The 18,197-nt window shown below is 39.7% G+C and overlaps 1 protein-coding gene across 1 annotated transcript in view; it reads right to left on the bottom strand.

Annotated features, from left to right (window-relative positions):
* COL24A1 (collagen type XXIV alpha 1 chain) overlaps positions 1-18,197 on the bottom strand; it is a 113,800-nt gene that overhangs the window by 40,199 nt on the left and 55,404 nt on the right. The window contains exons 21-24 of the mRNA XM_054285494.1: positions 15,928-15,981; positions 15,160-15,204; positions 9,702-9,755; positions 8,610-8,654 (exon numbers count right to left, since the gene is read on the bottom strand). Coding sequence (XP_054141469.1) covers positions 8,610-8,654; positions 9,702-9,755; positions 15,160-15,204; positions 15,928-15,981 — 198 coding nt within the window. The remainder of the gene's footprint in view (positions 1-8,609; positions 8,655-9,701; positions 9,756-15,159; positions 15,205-15,927; positions 15,982-18,197) is intronic.

The raw sequence follows: 18,197 nt of genomic DNA, 5'->3' as shown, positions 1-18,197 counted from the left end.
TTCTCCCTCCCAGAGAGCCCTGTGAGACACAGCAGGGCCCATTTCTCCCTCCCAGAGAGCCCTGTGAGACACAGCAGGGCCCATTTCTCCCTCACTGAAACCCCTGTGAGACACAGCAGGGCCCATTTCTCCCTCCCAGAGAGCCCTGTGAGACACAGCAGGGCCCATTTCTCCCTCCCAGAGAGCCCTGTGAGACACAGCAGGGCCCATTTCTCCCTCCCAGAGAGCCCTGTGAGACACAGCAGGGCCCATGTGTCTCTCACAGAGAGCCCATGTCAGCCTAAGGGGCACCTTGTGACAGTGGGGGCTCACAGGGACCCTGCATCAGCACCAACAGCAAACAGCTGCTGCCAGGAGGGAAACTGCATCCACTTCATCACAATGCCACCCTACCAACTTAGATCTGCCACTCAGCTCAACCTTGCACTGCTAAAAGCTTCACAAACATACAAATAAAGGTGATAATTGCTCTGCTAGTGCTTCAGACTGACCACAAATTTCAAAGGGAATAAATTCAGTGGAACAAAGAAATATGCAGTCAAAACAAACTTATATTGGATCAGGTGTTGTCAGAATTTGCCCTTCAAAAGTAGTAGCCCCAAATGCCTTTGAAGTCAGAGGATCAGAGCCTTTCAGGCATTCAAAAATGAAATAATTCTCTCCGGAGGCTCTCTCACAAATTTCCACTGGATAGAACAAGTACAACCATATGGGATGGGAAACAGGAGAGGAAGTACTTTTAAAAACCTTATTCCCAGTGCTAACAATACCTACTTTGTTATGAAAGCTAAAAGAAATTATAGCACAAGGTTCTAATTGAGAAAAATATGACACAATGAGCTTGAAGAAAATGCACTAAGTGCTCAGAGTACAACTGCAGGACTGCTCTGGGAACATGGCAGAAATGTGGAAGCTCCCAGTAGTGATATAACACACAACTGTGTGATGCCTATATCACTTTAAAAAGGAAAAAAAGAGAAAGCGATGCCAATTCACACATTGGCATTGCCATCTTTATGTGTGCAAGAAGGAACTAGCATTAGTAGCACGTCACTGGCATTGAAGTGCAATTTGGAAAAGAAAAAAGGCATTACTTAAGAAAATTAAAAATGCAGTCTTTATCTGTAGAATCTGGATACAGTTCAGCCTCAAGTCCTTTAACAAAACAGGTGCAAAGTAAGTAGAGATTTTATGATTACTTGTTCTTTTGGACTGCTAGCTATGCTGGAAATCCCACAGTTTGAACACATGGCAAAGAGCCAGCGATACAGCTACTTCTGAGGCTGACAATACTGGCACAAATTACTTTATGGAAGGAACTAAAGAGATAAGCAGGCACCTGTATGGCCACTGGACTGATATATGATGTGTGGGAACTTGTGTATTATATGTCAGAACTGAGATGTCTCCTGCCTTGGCAGCAGCCAGAGATGGGTCCTGGTGATACTGGCACTGAGGCAATGGCCCCGACGTCACTGGCAGCAACCAGGGACTTTTGTGATGGATTCTGAGAGTGAGAGCTCCCAGTCAGAGCCAACAGTAGGCCTCAGTAGCAGGCAGAAAGCTGTGAGACAAAGAATTACCCTGTGCTCCTGCTTATCAAGGTAAGAGGTGTGGAGGTACAGTTTCAAAACGCTAAAGATGAATCACTTTGATTCCCCTGTTCCAGAAAGCACAGAATACATAATTAGAGCCAAGGTGAAACTCAGACCTGTTCTCTCCCCACAGAGACACTCCTGATCTCCCACCCATGGCCAATGCCATGCTGTTTGCAGGACTGAAGATGTTGATCAGAAAGATGGAGAGCTGTGCCTTGCCCCAGCAGTGAATCATTTCATATACAGCTCTGCTCAGGTTCTTTTTTCAATTCAGAAGTACTGTCTTCCCAATTTGGTTGCTCTGGGCTGCAAGAGCAGCAATGACTAGGAAGCAGTGACTGTGAATGTGCCCTAGCACAAGTCTATGGCACCCTCCAGAGAGAGGACAGAAGCTGGCTATTAAACAGAATGTTTCTTATACATTGGCTATTCCTCAAAAGTAGTTAAGAAAATTTATGGTAAAAACACTAAGAAGGCTGATAAAAAGATGTAAAAGAAACTTGGCATACCTGGAATTGGACATCCATGAAAAGCAAAACAATAGTCAAGATGACTAGAAGTGAAGCCAGTGAAATGTTAGAAGCAACAGGGACTTCAGAAGATATGAAGGCGAAAGAAATTCATGACAGGTTAACTAAATGCTCTTCCATTCCTCTATTCAAAACAGAGGTCAAGTATCTGAGACTGAGAAAATGCTAGGGCTGGTATGCACACAGGCAAGAGCACCAAAATACTTACTTAAGAATAGAATCTTGGATTTCAAACAATTAGTAGTATTCAGTGAAAAGAAAGTACAGAGAGCAAAACATCTTGTTCTGTCAACATATTAACCATAAAGTGATGTCCCTACATCATCCCTGACAGACTTTCTGTAAGATCATGTGTCTCTTGAAATCCCAGATTTGGACTGGCTTGCTATAAAGACCAGCTACTAGGACTGGATTGAGGTTCCAGCTCTCTCTCCATCTTATGTAAGAAAATGAATACAGTCCAAAGCAGATCTGTTGAATCAATGTCTTCCAGCATCCCTTCAATCCTCTGGGGAGCAGTGATGGATTCCAAACAGAAAACTGAATATATTAGAAAACAAAAAAGTGAAGGAAAAATCCTGAAGTGATTAAAAAAAGAAATCAGCAACTTATTAAAAAAACAGTCATCAACTTTCGTTTACAAGGACTTGTGTAAAAGTCTCCAGTGAAAATAGCAGCATAATAACAGCATTTTAGAAACCTTCTTGACAGGAGCATTTTGTAGAAAATGAATCAAAGACCAGATCTCACAAACTAACACATGCCTGAGAAAGACAAAAACATCTTGCCAGGGCACATGCTCTGTGTTAGAAACTGGACTGCAGCTGAATAATTGAAAACACATTGTACACTTAATGCAAACTCAAGTATGGAGTAATCCATTGAAAAACCTGCTAGTGAGAAATGAATATACAGCTAGTTCCAAATATTACCATGGCAGCAGTTACCTGCCAGGTTGTACTTTAATATGCTCTTTGTGATAATTGAAAATTTTCCAATCCAGTGCTATTTCATTTACAGTTCAGCTTTCTCAAACGTCTTTATTCAACATTCATTTAATAAGATGACATAATACATTTAAAATACTATCTTGTCACAATGACATTTTTCTATTAATTTTCTGTCTGTTTAGAAAGTTGGTTTGTAACCAACCAGAGGTGATAATCTGAGTGAAAATCTGTGATTTGCTATGGCCAATGGAGGAAGTGAATAATAGCAGAGATACACCATATTTGTACCTTGCAGCTGATATTTTACTCCATTCTTTAAAGGACTCCAAAACTCAACTACCTGAATATTTGAAAGGCAAAATGTACTGGCACCAATCACCTACTCAACAGCAGTTTTAAGAAATAAATAAATGGATTAAATTTTGCTTCCAGTGTAAAGCAGGGTAATTCTATTTGACAGCACCTGTAGAGGAATGCTTGCATTTAAGGGAAGTTGCCTGACTAAGTGGGGGTAGGATGTGCTCACTGACAAAATTTTGGAAGCTGAACTGCAGATATCATGTGCAGGTACTACTATGAACCCTAAAAAACAGCTGAAACCAAAATGATAAAAAGAACCACTAGCAAAAAATCCTTCAAGAAAAATGAGCAGCAGCTTGATAAAGCTAACTTCTAGCTACTGTAACTCTTTCTGCACTCCTTTCAGCAGGAGCTATAGCATATCAGGTCACCTGGGGTAGAAACAAGCACAAGGTAAGACACAGAAGCACCTTTATTGCCATTCACTGTTAAGTCCTTCATAGAACCCACAATAATCTCTATCCAACTGCTTTCTGAAAGCAGCTGGAGCAGTTCCTTCTTTGGAAGCCCTTGGCAATGTCCCATGCACTCACCAGACTTTGGAAAAAAGGCTTTCCTCAATTGACTTATCTTTTAGCCTATGGTTTAAAATTCTCTTTTGTATATCCCTAAAGCCCAGACTTTTCAGGATAATTCAAACAACTCCTTCTGTTGAGCATCCTGAACACATCAGTTAAACTTCACTTAATCTTTTCTTCAAGCAGAAGAAACTGCAGTTTCCATTCTCCCTGAATTATACATCCCTGGTGCCTAATCCAGCTGATTTTTACCCCTCTGAAGGATGTGGTCATTGCTTTATGGTAATTCTTCCCAAAAGCAGCTCAGCTACAAGGCACATGGCCTGACTGCAGTATTTTATTGTCCTTCACAGACTCCTGCAGACTGATCATTTGCAGCTTGCTCTGGAGCTGCCATCCACAGCCTGAACATCACTGCTTTTCCTTTGCTGCACTGTAAGGGCTTTTTCATGGCAAAGCACTTTTTATTTCAGCTTGGTTTCCTTCTGTTATTTCAAAAACTATGTGCAACCAGGGAAATTTGCTGACATGTAATTTCTGGAGATTATTTTTCCAGGATTTGTGTTCATGAACTCTGCCTTTTGACACCAGTTGCACATACTACAGCTGACAGTTCTACCCTTCTACTCTGTCTCAATGTGTGTACAAACATCAAGGATTTCGAATTCAGAAGTGTACAGGCTCAATTTCTTTAACAAATTTTAGCAAATTGATCATTTGTATGAGATGCTTGAAATCAGTTTCAAATATTTGCTCTCCATCACTGAACTGCATTTATCTAACATAAAAACATCCAGTTGCACATGTCAGCAAAGAAAAAAAATTTCCTCCCCAAAATATAAGGGGAATTTTCTCAATAGCTGAAGGGGTTGTTTCTTTTGGCATGGCTTCCAAAAGATTTTGTCTCATCAGCAGTGTACATTTGCTCTGTCTGCTGTTCCCTTGGTTCTCACTATCTTAACCAATCCCTCTTCAATTGGACTTATTGAAAGTTAACCAAATATCCTGCAGCAAGGAACAGCTGCTGGATTCTACCTCAGCTCAGGGCTCTGCTGCACCAAGCAGCCCCACCTCAATCTGCCTCCCTTCGCCTTTAAACAAACACAACATATGCTGTAGCCAGAAAAACAGCTTTTGTTGTAGGATTTGGTTAAGGAATAGTGTCTGAAGTCTGACTTGAAGCACATTCCTGGTCTACTCTTAAATGTGTGTCATTTATGCTTATGAGCACAGCGAACATTTCATAAATTTAGTCTACTCTGTTTCCACAGTGGACAAGCATCCAGAAATATTTTGGCAGAAATGTGCTCTGAGGAATCAGCCGCTTCATGTGACCTAAGAAATGTTGGATGCTGTGGCTTCTATCCTATTGACAGAGCTGAATTTCAGCACATATTCCACCCTTCTGGGCTGAAAAGCCAAGTGTTACAGTCCAATCTCCTGCTGTTGAAGTTTCCCTGCTTGTGCAGACTTGCCATTTGTGCTCTTCAAAGCAGGTATTACGCAGGACCTGGGAAAGCTGCTAGAGAAATGGAATAACTATTTTGGCACCTCAAACAGGTGTTGCAGACATTTTAGTCAATGACAAGAGATGGATGATACCAGGGGAAGTAAGCAAATTGAAAGAAACAGAAGAAAAATATTGGTACAACCCTTTGGTATCATTAGCAGACAGGCACATGTGGTCATGGCATAATTTTCAATGAATTCAGCATTTACAGGATTTATGATTGCAAAATTGCTTCTTTGGACAGCTTATTCAGGAAATGCACTAGTTGTCATTTGGAAAACTGGAATGCTATGATGGATTCCCCACTGCTAAGAACCAGTACAATATATTTTAACCATGGACTTGAAAATATGTGTTATATGCTGTAATTTGAAGAAGTCTGTCCATAGATGTAATAAATAAACAGAAAAACCATAGACAAGCCAAAAGGAGAAGCTGGTGAGGTCGCGGTGCAGAAGGGAAAAACCAAATACACAAAATTCTTTAGACATTGGGCTTATTATCAACATTTTAGCAATTTCTTTTCCCCTTTATCTTTAATATTGAATAAACTTTACAGTAGTTGCACATTTTTTACTGCTATTTGTACAGTTCCTCTCTGTATTTAGTGTCACCAAGCACCAGGTAGCACACAAACTGCACAAGGCATCAGTAAGGACAGATATGCCCCTTTCTTTGACTCCATCTCAAAATCTGTCCCAGTGGCTGGTAGCATTTGTACTTTGCTTTTGCACTTTGGTTTTCAAATTTTTTTTTTGTTTGTGTGTGGCATGTTTGATTCCAGAGATGTGCTCATGCCACCAGAGCCAATGCTGAATAGCAGTGAGTGGATTTATCTGTGAATTAACAAGTCCATACTCCGTGCGCATGCCAAGGGAAAGAGAAATTACTTGTTACAAACAGAAGCTGTTGAGAAGCTGGAAGCAAGGTCTGTGTCCAAAGCATACAGAAGCGAATATTTTGCATCAGGACTCAGGTCTGGAAAAGCATTTTATGCGTATGAGAAAAACCATATTCTTCCTGTTAGTACTTTTCAATTCTTTTTGGAAAAGTTTAACTGTTACAGATTGCAGTGGTGAATAAGGTGAAGGAAAGGGGTTGTGAAAGGTCTAAGAGTTGAGTGTGCTTGTGTCTCCTCTTGGTGTTTCATCACTGGCCTCAATGACAACAAAATATATATTATCCCCCTAAAGATCATGTAGTGGGCACTGGTCCTCTGCTGCCAGATAATGCAAAGCTAACAACACATCAAGGGCCTATGAAGCTCATTTGATTAGATAAATGTACATAAAGCAGAAGATATTCTACAATCCACAGGTAAAAAAAAGAAATATTTATCAATAACTTAGAAACTATTTAGGTTTTCAGGTATGTGATACAGAATGGCACACGATAAGTTCTCCAAATATCACAAGTGGAAAATGGCAATTAATGATTGGCCATAATTATCTTTCTTTACAAGACTGTAACAGGATTTGTTTGGCATAGAAAATATTATTTCATTCTTGCAGCTTGCCCCTGACCTATAGTCAGGTAGCTGGTATGATGATTTTATTTAACATCACTGCAACGTATCATCATTGATTATGTGTTTGAGCTAGTAATTACTACATAGAATGGAGCTCTTCTAGTGGTGAAAGACATTATGCCTATACAAAATATCTGAGTTGTGCAAAATTTGTCCACTGAATTCAAGCCCACTGTGGAGCAAAAAAAAAAATTCTATGTCAAATCCAGAAAGTTAAGTAACTAGGTTCTGTGGCTGTTTCACGTACTAGTATTGATGTAAGGATTCGAGATTGAGCCTAGATTTGTCTTTTGTTGAGGGTTTTGGTGCATGTGGCACTGTACAACATAGTAAATGCTAACAGTTTCCCCTAACGTGTCACAGGCTGAAAAACAGAATTCACACGTAATAAAAGCCACCCCTAGAGATATGCTGCATGACTTTCAAGGGGACCCTATGGCATGTCATGGCACTGCTGCTTCCTGTGTCAGCAGATGCTTTTAACAGAGTCCAGCTTCTCAGTGCCCTTCCCCAGAGCACAACCTCCAGAGTGCCCAGTGGAGCTGACCTGAGCAGCAGCAGTTTGTCCCACTCCTGCAGTCACCAACCATTAGATGAGGTGCCTCAGGTACATCTGCTCAGTGCTGTGCAGACAATGGGGAGCCGACTCTGACTACAGAAGGGCAGGGGATGAAGTAGAGAGAATTCCAACGTGGTATGTTTCAGTGACAACTATCAACTAAAAAAGCACCTGCAGTGGAAGAACTGAGAGAGATCATGCCTTTAAAAAAAGCAGGATAGGAGGTTGTGGATCTCAAACTGAATAACAACACACTACTGTAAAAGGGAGCACATCTATGCAAGAAATAGGCTTGTAGGAAGCAATGTTTCCTTTCTCAGCATTCTTAGCAGCTTGGGCAGTAAGCTGGAGTCACAGATGTTTGGATGAATTGGAAACAGACTACAGGGAGTTAGAATGTGACTTAAATTATCTCAAAAACATAACAGGCTAATTGAATTGGGACTGTTAAGCCTGAAAAGAAAGAATGAAAGAGGCACAGAATAACAACCACCATATGTAAAATGCTGTTTCCAGCAGAAAGGAATCAGGTTACACAAGTGAAAGAACTTTTTAAAAAATAGAGAAGCCCTGGTCCTGGAACCTTTTAATAACTGGTTAGACAAATATTTGTCAGAAATTATGCAAAGATAACAGATCCTGCCTAGGCAGAAGAGGATGGATATGTGTCACTACAAGGTCACCTTGAGCTCTGTGATTTTATGGAGCAGAGACAGAACAAGCCTGCAAAATTCATCTCAGGCTAAACGCAGCCTCTCAAATGATGCAGTGGAAAAGGATCACTTGCTCACTTACATGAACATGCCTTGGAAAATCCCTACAACCACCTGCAATATTCACACAACATGCTGGGAGAAAAGTAGAGTTAATTTTGGAAAATGTTTAAAATGGGAAATTTCTTTAAAGAGTATGAATCTTAAACATTACAAAGGTATAACTGACATACTACAGCTTTGAATACAGCAAACTTCATCAGAAATGTCTGCAACCAATTATTCATTCGCTTACAAATAAAACAGAATTAAAAATTAAACCAGAAAGAGAATTCAAGCTTACTGCTTCACCAGTTTTTCCAAGGCTTCCTTGGTCTCCTTTTTCTCCCTGTTAAATGCAGAAAACAGATGATTGAGTTCACTAGAAAAGTAATTTCTTTCATATGTGTATATTAAAGTCCTCTGTTTTCCTAGGAGCCTCCTCATTTTCTAAATTACATCTGCCAATTAAAACTTTAAAAGCTAAAATTAAGTAACCAAAACCAATTTTGTCAGTGGCTAATTTTGATCTGGTAAAATGATGTCCTAATATATTCAGGATTTGCCTGCACAAATAAAAACTATCAATTAAGTGCTCACAAAACACATTAGGTCAGCAAACATTATAAATTAATTATTCTATTTTTATTTAAGGCTTTCAGCAAAATACCTTCACTATTTCACTACTGCTTTAAAAGTAGATATTGCCTGTCCACTTTAATGATTACTGTAATTTTGTTATGAAATATTAGGAAAATCGACATTTGAATGACATTTTAAAAAACTTCTCCCCCTTCCCCCAAAATCTTGAAACTGTCATTAAGTACTGATTAATTCTGTTCTCCAAAAAATAACGCTGTTACATAACTGGAACATTCTGCTGTGTGTTTCACAGGTGGAAGCTGGGTGTGTAAGCACTATTGCTTATCTGGCTGGGACTACAATCCAGTTATCTAATAATGATAAACAGTTATTTGTGCACTGTTTATGCAGACTGCAGGTCACCACTGGGAAATTCTGCTGCCAGGAGCTCCTCCTTTGAGCAGCAGCCCTTCATCTCATCCCCATTCACACTTCCAAAATCCTGCCAGTGTAGGAACTGCCCTGAGCCCCTAGTTGCCCCCTGGTTCAGGCACCCTCACATTCCCAGGCTGCTCAATTTCATTTCAGCAGGTGCAGTCTTTGCTCACACATCCGTGTCTCCTAGAAATCCTGCCTCCTGCATGATTTTCTCCTTTTTCAAAATGGGATCTTGCTAGAAACAGAAGCATCATTATGATACACATCTATATTCTTTGGAAGCATGTGTGCTTTCACTGGTATGTCACTGTAAATAGCTGTGTATAACTCTATTCCAAATACATTCTATTTATTTCATAATAAAACCATCACTTACCTTCAAACCTTCTGCTCCAGGGTCACCTACATAACCGTTCTGTCCTGGCTTTCCCTAAAGTAAGGATTAGAATAAAATATTGTAAATATTTTATTTCAAAAAGATAATTTCATCCCAGTTTATCCATTTATCAAAATACATGCATTAAAAATGTACAGTTTAGTAATAATTAATATAAAAATTTTAAGCATGTGTATTTAGAAATCTGTATCTGAAAATACATTGTTTAATGTTTCATCAAATACTGGAGCAGTAAGCAAAATTTGTATTAAGTCTTACAGCAGTTAACACTGAGGAAAAACTGTCACAATCCAAGATTGAAACACATTTCAATTTCACATTGAAAAAACATATTAGGGAAACAAAAAAAAGGGCAAGGCAATGTTCTCTCCCGGTTAATTCCAGCAGAACAGGGACTCAACACTAATAAAATTTGATGCTTAGACTTGAGGGACTGCTGTCATAACTGTCCTTCCTGAACCAGACAAAATCAGTTCAAACACCCTCTCCTTATTCAGCAAATTGATGATTTTGAGCCTCATTTCTCTCCACGAGCATTTTGCTGCTGACAGATCTGGTTGCCATGATACTATGGTAATAGCACTGCTAGCCAGAAGAAATGCAGCAACATCAATCAGAGCAGGATCACAAAGGGACAGGATCTTTGAAGCACTTCACAACATGCATCCCTCCCTCTGTCATCACTCACATAGACTCACAAAAGCACACAAACCAGAAAGCTTTCCCCCTTAATTTTCAAGTAGATGTTTATACTGTAATTATGTCTCCTTTTTAAGAAATTGTTTTCCGTCCCAGTATACTTTACTTCCTCTACCACATAAAACATGGCCTGACCGTTTGTCTATCTGGAGAGCACAGCCCTGCCTAGACAAACTTTCCCCATCTGCTCTGAGGAAAAGGCCCTGGTCCAGCAAACAAAGGTCCAGGGGACTGGACCTGGCTCTCGAGCAAGTTGCTGATGAGATTGCTGGAGGCTGACAACTGGAGAGAGAAAATTAATTCAACATTTTAATGATTCACTATCAAAACCATGCAGATGGGTCCTAAAAAGAAATGACCAGTGGCTGTTCCAGCAAACTAAATAATTGGAATCACCAGAGTCTGTAGTAAAAGTTTTCCATTCCATATAAACTGAGAAAAGAGCAAGTAAAGCAACAGATAATAAAACTTTTCTTAAAAAGAGATGGCTTTTTTTCATTTGGCTCTTTTGCTTCAGCTGCTCTGTTCCTGTCTTTCAGAGTATGTTTGTGTTAATTTCTGAGCATCTGAGAAATTCTCTATATGGATAAAATGGTATTAAATTATCTCAGCAGGTTCCATGACTTCTTGTGTTAATCCCTTTCTATTACTCTCATTCTCTTTGCCCACCTGAGTGATTTCATTCTGCCCAACAAGTTCCAATAAATAAAATCACTTTAGGAACATATTTTTGTTGTTGCCAATAGACTAATATATGGAAAAGCCAAGAATGTAGGGAGGAAAGACCATGAAGAGAAGTTTTGAAAGAATCAGATAAATCAAGTCGTGTCTTTCCACAAGGCTTAACAAAAAACAAGTGATGGGCTTCTGCAGGTCACTACATACTGTTGGACTACTTTGCGGTAAAGAAACTTATGGTCTTTCTATACAGCAAGACTGTAACATAAAAATACTTTAAGTGAAATTCATCAAAAGAAAAGCAGTGGCCCCTATAAACTGCCTTGATAATTTTAAGCCTTATGAGAGCTGAACTGGAGTTACAGCTTGTAAAGGTTTCTTGGCTGTCACTCCTCAGCTATATACTAGCTGCAAAGGACATAGAACAGATGGAAGTTGATCAGAAAATGGAACAAGTGGATTTAACTGGTAAAGCAATCTGAAACACATGGATTTGGCTTTAAACAGAAATACAATACATTTACACATGGAGGAAAAGTCACTGACAGAAGGGTAAAGTAGGGATGGCTGCTTTTCTACTTGCAAACCCCTGAGAAAATTACTCTTCCAGGGCGGGCAATCCCGAAGGAAATGTCTGTTTCCTAAAATATTAACTGCAAGTTCTACCCTTCTCTTTTAGGAAACAGGAACCAAGTGTGCTTCCTTTCACCTCACAACTGGTATGTACAGGTGTGGATATAAATATCTCTCACTATCACTCTATTTCAATCCCTCCATAGGCTTCCCACATGCTTCAGCCCACAGGCAGGCACTTCCAAAAGATACTGCGCTGGGGTGTGGGGCAGATTTGAGAACATTTTCCACTACCATCAGGAGAAACTGCTCATCTTTTGACTACATAAATTCCAGCTTCTGTTTAACACATATAGCTCAGAAAGGAATCACCTTGCAACAGTTCCTTTTACTTTCTGGTTTAAAACAATCTCCACTCTTTTAAAGGCATTTTCTTCTCCAGCAATGAAGAAATTAAAAAAAGAAAAAAGGACCAATGCTTGAATTGAGTGAGCTGAGCTACACTGAGAGTACAGTGTTAATATTTGGATAGCCTTTGAGAGAGAGGGTTAAGTGGGTGGACACTGAATAAACACATCTTTAGTAGGGCAATTCCTGTAGTTTTATGGGACAAATAAGCACCAAAAAATCAGGTGGTTTTTTTTTTTCATTGTAGAAGGATTAATTTAAGAGAATGTAAATATTTGATTTTGGAATAGAATGGGTAGGAAGGTTTGGAAAGGAATTCATGAAATATCAAATGATGTGAACAGATTCAGCTCAAACACCTCTTCCAAAGTTGAGACAGACTGAGGTCTTTGGAACTGAGATACATCCTGATTAAGCAGGGGAACATCCTCAGTTTGCTTTAGACACCTGGAAATTCTTTTCTGAGCGGGGACTGAGAACCCCTGTACAGGTTCAAATTCACTTCTGATCCAGCAGAAGATGATCTGTTTTGATGGCAGCACTGGTCAGGAGAGTCCCAGAGGTCTTTGGTCTCCTTCATGTTTTTAAAAGCAAATGGTAGAAAAAAGGGCAGGGGAGGGAGGAGGGAGAAAAATGAGGTGACATTTTATGGCTGCCAGCTAGCCACAAGCCTAAACCTGAACTAGGGATTGGATATTTTGACCAGAAATTGTAAAAAAGATGAGGATTCCAGAAGCACTAGAAACCTGCTCTGCTATTGTTTCGCAAGAATAATGAAGGGTTTACAGTACATCACCTACAAGGATACTTTACCTACCTCAGACAAGCCCCAGCAAATTAAGGTAACAGTGGCTGAGAAGAGAACAAACCTATTTAACCTTGCCCACAAATAAAGCCTGTGGGGCAAGAAGAAAGTAGTGAGAAAAAGACAGGCAAGACTTCCAGATAAAACAGCCAGACATTAGAAAAAAGGACTGTAAACCAGGAAAACAACTGAAGCAGATTGATGAGGAAAATGAAGAATTCCCACTCCTGGAGGCTGCAAAACACAAGTTGAAACATATCTGTCAGCTAAAGACAGAGCTGACAGCTGGTGGTGCCTAGGGGCCAGGCATGGCCAGACCCCTTCCTCAGGTCCCTCCTCTGCCCCCTTTGCCATTTAATGAGTGCAGTGACAACACAGCTGGGACAGTGTTTACTTTCAGGTGCAATATCCACTTCTTAAAACTCCTTTCACTGAAGATGGAAGCAAAAGCTATGTAAACCAAATGAACATCAAACTGCAGTCAAGCAAGCATAATTTAAAAAGACAGATGTGTTTCAGCAGCTTATTGACTCAGTCCTGCTACACTGTGTGAGATCTCAGCCCTGGTTGTGACTCTCACCCACACACTTGGTGTGTGTCACATGTGGGAGGGCAGCACCAAGGACAAGCAGAGGTGGGAGCAGAGTGCAGAGCAGCAGCACAAACAAGCTGGCCTGGAGCTGTGAAACAGCTGGAGTCCAGAGAAGCCAGAGAAACCAGGCAAGAGCTTCTGGGCCCCTGGACAAGGAAGAAAAACAGGCAGAGCTGCCCATCAAGCAAAATTCCCTTTCCCCTATCTCTCATTTCAGGAGTATGTTAGCCAGCAAGCTACTAAAAAATGTCTAGAGCCAGCAACCCTAGGGCTCCCTTCAGATGCACATACTCTGCTCTCAGCTGCTTGCTGTGAGAAAGAAACCAGAGAGCCATAAGACATGCCAATGGTGTGCACATTTCCCACTGAGAGAAATAAAAACCTTAATAATTTGGGTCAAATTGACCCAAAATAGATAAAACATATTTCAGTTTGCTAGGTTACACAAAAATGTTTCCTCCTGGGTCACTCTGACAGCGGCTGATGGTGGCCTGTGCGTGCCGGTGACGTGGGGGATGGAAGGTGGTGTCTCACTGCCCATGAGTCACCCACTGCAGCATCTTCCTTTCCAATGGCCACAGCACAACATGGGAGTTGCTGTCCAGCCATGAAGCCCTGCCCAAGGAGGAGATTCAAAGAATGATACAGCCAAAATAAAAATTTCCATAAGGCTCTTGGCAGAAGCTCAGACAGATTAAACTCAATATTGAACTAAGTCACAGAATGTTTTGAAATTCTGTTTAATTTTTTGCATGTTTTCCTCAGCTGAAAAACAGAGAGACTTTTGTAGGAAAGTTGTGTGTTTGGTCTTTTGCCTTTTTTGTTTTGGTATGAGTTTGTTTGTCTTAACACCTAATCTATGTGGCAAATAAATATTTTAATATAATTTTTAACAGAAAGCAAATTCCCAGCTTTGACTAGCTACTGAACAGGAAAAATGACATATGCATATATCCACTCCAAAAGCAGAAAATAGTGGAAAAGACTCTCAAACCCATGCAAGAAATGGGAAGTCATCCAGAATGAAAGCCAAGTCAGTGATTACCACACATAATCAAATCACGTAAAGGCAGATGATCAAATTGCACTCAATAAACTTAGAGACACTCCTGTAATCCCTAGAGCAGGTTAGTATCCATCTTAGCAGAGAAATTTTCTAAAAATAAGCTTCAAGTCCACTGAAATACTCTCAGACAATAGTATATTTTTATAACTAACAAAAAAATTGGATGATGGTTTTAAGCTGCTAACTTTTAAAATATGTCAGCATAAACAGCATGTTTATTGTGACCTTGCAGCTTTATTGTTTTCAGTAACTATCTGCCAGGTTTCTGGTAGATTTCTTAAAGCATACATCCTTTACATTGCTCCCTGTGAGCTGAGTAGGTTCTTCCCCAGTTGAAATATTTTGATATATCAGCTGGTTCAGTCCCTATGAGGTGCATGGCAGTTTCATCTGTCTCAGAGGAGCATTATATTTTGTGCACTATAGCAGTGATTTCCTTTCAAACCCTTTGTATGGAAAATAATTTCCCCTCCCAGCTCTGCTTTGAGTGTGTTCTGAGGAAAAACACACATTCAATCAGGAGATGCCATTTTATCACTTCTCACAGTAAACTTACATTTCAAAGCAGTATTCCTACTGAAAAACAGCCTGCCCTACCAAAATTCCTCATACTTACTCTTGGGCCGACTACTCCAACAGGTCCAGCTGGTCCCACTTCTCCCTAAAAGAAATCAGGACTTCAATGACCTTGATAACAAGTCCAGTTTTAAAAAAGAAAGTCTGCAGATAACTGTTTGTATTTATTATACCATCCTAAGCTTCATGTGTGTTTGCCTGAGTTCAAGTCTGATAGAAACACCTGGAAGCAGACCACTGTGCTTTCACTCACTCAGTATCTGGCACAGAAGCCCATCGTTTAGCCCCTTAGAAGTCTAGAGTTCTACCTTCAGAACCACCAACTAAATTATTTTTAATATTAATTATTTGTAGCATTCAAGATATAAGCTTTTATTTTTATGATGACGAACTAAGAATACTTGATGAATCTATAAGATGAGGAACTGCCTTTCTCTCCTTTCAGTTAATAGGGGTCTAAGTGTTTACTTAGGAGTATCTATGACACTGTAATTAAATTGGTATATGTTTTCTATTTCCATACAGCTCCCATTCCCTTCCCTCCCATCTCCCCAGTTTAACTAAAACAACCACATACAGCTCTGGACATATATAATATGAGATTCCGCTGAAATTGAAATAAACCACATAATGGATGCATATCCCCATAAGGCTGCTAAAAAAAAATTTAAAACACTTGCCAAAATGCAAAAGAGGCTTCAAATTTTGCTTGACAACACCATGCACATCTAACCATCGTTGTCTAACCCTCTTAACCCCTCACAACTTTGAAACATAATCTCTTAATTGGATAATTTTTTCATCTTACCTCAACTCCTTTGGGGCCTTGTGGCCCTGGAGGCCCTCGGTCACCCAGAGCTCCCTAAACATGCAAACAAACACAGTGAGAATTTAGATCAACTTTCATCATGTTGGTCTAGTCTCTCTCCTTCTACAAACCCAAAAGTGAGGCAGCACACCTAATGTCTTACATTGGTTCATAGTGTTTCCCATATAAAGCCAGGCAAAGATGCAGAAAACCAAGCATTGTAAAACCTTCTACATAGATTTTGCTGAAGCATTATTCTTTTTGTGTTGTGAGAAGGAAAAAAAAATATTTGAACACGATAGAACAACTTCTTCCTTTTGGAAGAGGCAAAGCACACTACCATAGTAAGATTAAAGCATCATCAATGTGCAGACCTTGTATTAAGGAAGTCTTTAGAACAACACATGTTGACACATTGCAATGGGAAGAAACTACAAAGTGAATTTAGACCACTAGCTTGTCCAAAACTACTTGTGATGTTCAGCCCCTACTTTTCTATTAGGATTATAATCAGCTACCCAGAGATAAAGCACCTTAACCTCTGCCAGCTCAGAGTTTTCATGACTGCTCACACCAACATTTTCAAAACTTTGTTAAAAAGACTTTGCAGCTAGCAGAGTATCAAAAACCCTGGGCACTCCAATTACAATGGGATAATTGGGAAAAGCACTTGACCTGGCATAGTACAACAAAAAAAGTGTAAACATATTAATGTTCTGGGAAACCTAAGCTTAACAATATCAGATAAAGCAACAAGAACAAAGAAGTTTCCCTTTAGGAGAGATATGATTATCCTCTGAGGAAAGCCATGGTGGAAAGTGTAAGCCTTATTAACTGTGTACTAATGAAGCTGAAGTCTAGACTTTGGTCCAGGCATTGGTCCAGTAACAATTTACTCAGCAGGCAAAGTAAAATGGAAGAGAAAACTGGAACAGCCCATCTCAAGGTAGTGAGCATCATGGAAGAGCCCATCAGTCTGGGAAGGACTGGGGTGGAGTGCTGCTGGACATACCACCACAAAAGTGACAGGAGGGCTTTCAGCAGTAATTAAAATATTACTAGATAAGTAATACTCTCCTATGGTTAGTAATGACATTTTCTCATTGGCACAGCTGTTAAGTCTAACAGCAAAGCCCATTAGGACATAAGGACTTCAGTGCACTGAAATGCAAATGGCAGCAGCAGTGCTACTGTACACACCCTTCCACTGCACTGAACCGAATACAGAGAAAAAATTCCAGGCTGTAAACTGAAAATTAATACTAAATGACATTTCCATCTCCTCCTTGGGGTTTCAAGCAAAAAAGGAAAATGAAGGGAGGCAATGCACATGTGCCAAAGTGTCTGGAAAAAAACAGGAGTCAGCAAATGGGGTATCCTGTATTTCCCATACATAACTTCCCAGCTGACCATTCCTTCCAGAAGAGGTGAAACTCCTAATAATCACTTTATTAAAATGTGTTATACAAACAAACATAAGTTAACAGGGGAAGGAAGCTCTTAGCTTCTTCTATGGTACAACACACACTGCTGGAAAAACTACAGTAGAAGTCAGCATATTCTCACCATCTTTTCCTCTCACTTTTCTTGGTTAGAGAGCATAAATACTTGCAAAGAATAACATAGGGAACAAACAAAGTTATTTCAGAACTTCTTAAAAACATTCTTATTCCCTTTTTAAAAAAAATGTGTTTTGCTATTTTTTTAATAAGCAGTGGATCAAGATCAAACACCTTCTAAAATATTGTTTCCAAGCTGAGTAATGTTCTGTAGACCAAATTACATAATAAATCCTTTGAACATTGATTTAGAAAGATCATATTTGCTGATTATTTCACTAATTTGGGGAACATTTACAATCCAGAACTTCTACTGGCATTTAGAGACAGCTGATCACACTCAATAGTGCTTAAACGTCCAAGAAGTTGAATTTATCCCACACCAACTCCTAAAAAATAAAGCTTTCCCTGCTTTCTTGGCTTTTAAAATGGGTTTTGCTTCTGAGGAAGCATAAACAAAAACATGAGGAAAATAGCAGCATAATGAGAACAGTTTTCTAAAAATAAAAGCTGGAGGAAAATTTTAGAACTGCAGTCAACTCAGGGCAGATGGAATCCCAAAAGCCAAACATTTCCAAAGTCATGCAGAGCTTCTCCCTCAGTACTGGGAGCAGTATAACAGTTTTTCCAGTTTGGTAATCCTTCTTTTCAAATGTAAGCAATCAGTTCTCCCTGACTAGGGCAGGCTGTCTAAGCTTTTTCTCTCTAATA

This window comes from Melozone crissalis, unplaced genomic scaffold, assembly GCF_028551555.1.
Source record: "Melozone crissalis strain CALT ecotype California unplaced genomic scaffold, PUWL_Pcris_2 ptg000045l_1, whole genome shotgun sequence".
Taxonomy (NCBI): domain Eukaryota; kingdom Metazoa; phylum Chordata; class Aves; order Passeriformes; family Passerellidae; genus Melozone; species Melozone crissalis.
The sequence above is the reverse complement of the archived record's forward strand: the minus strand, read 5'-3'. Positions and strand labels throughout refer to the sequence as shown.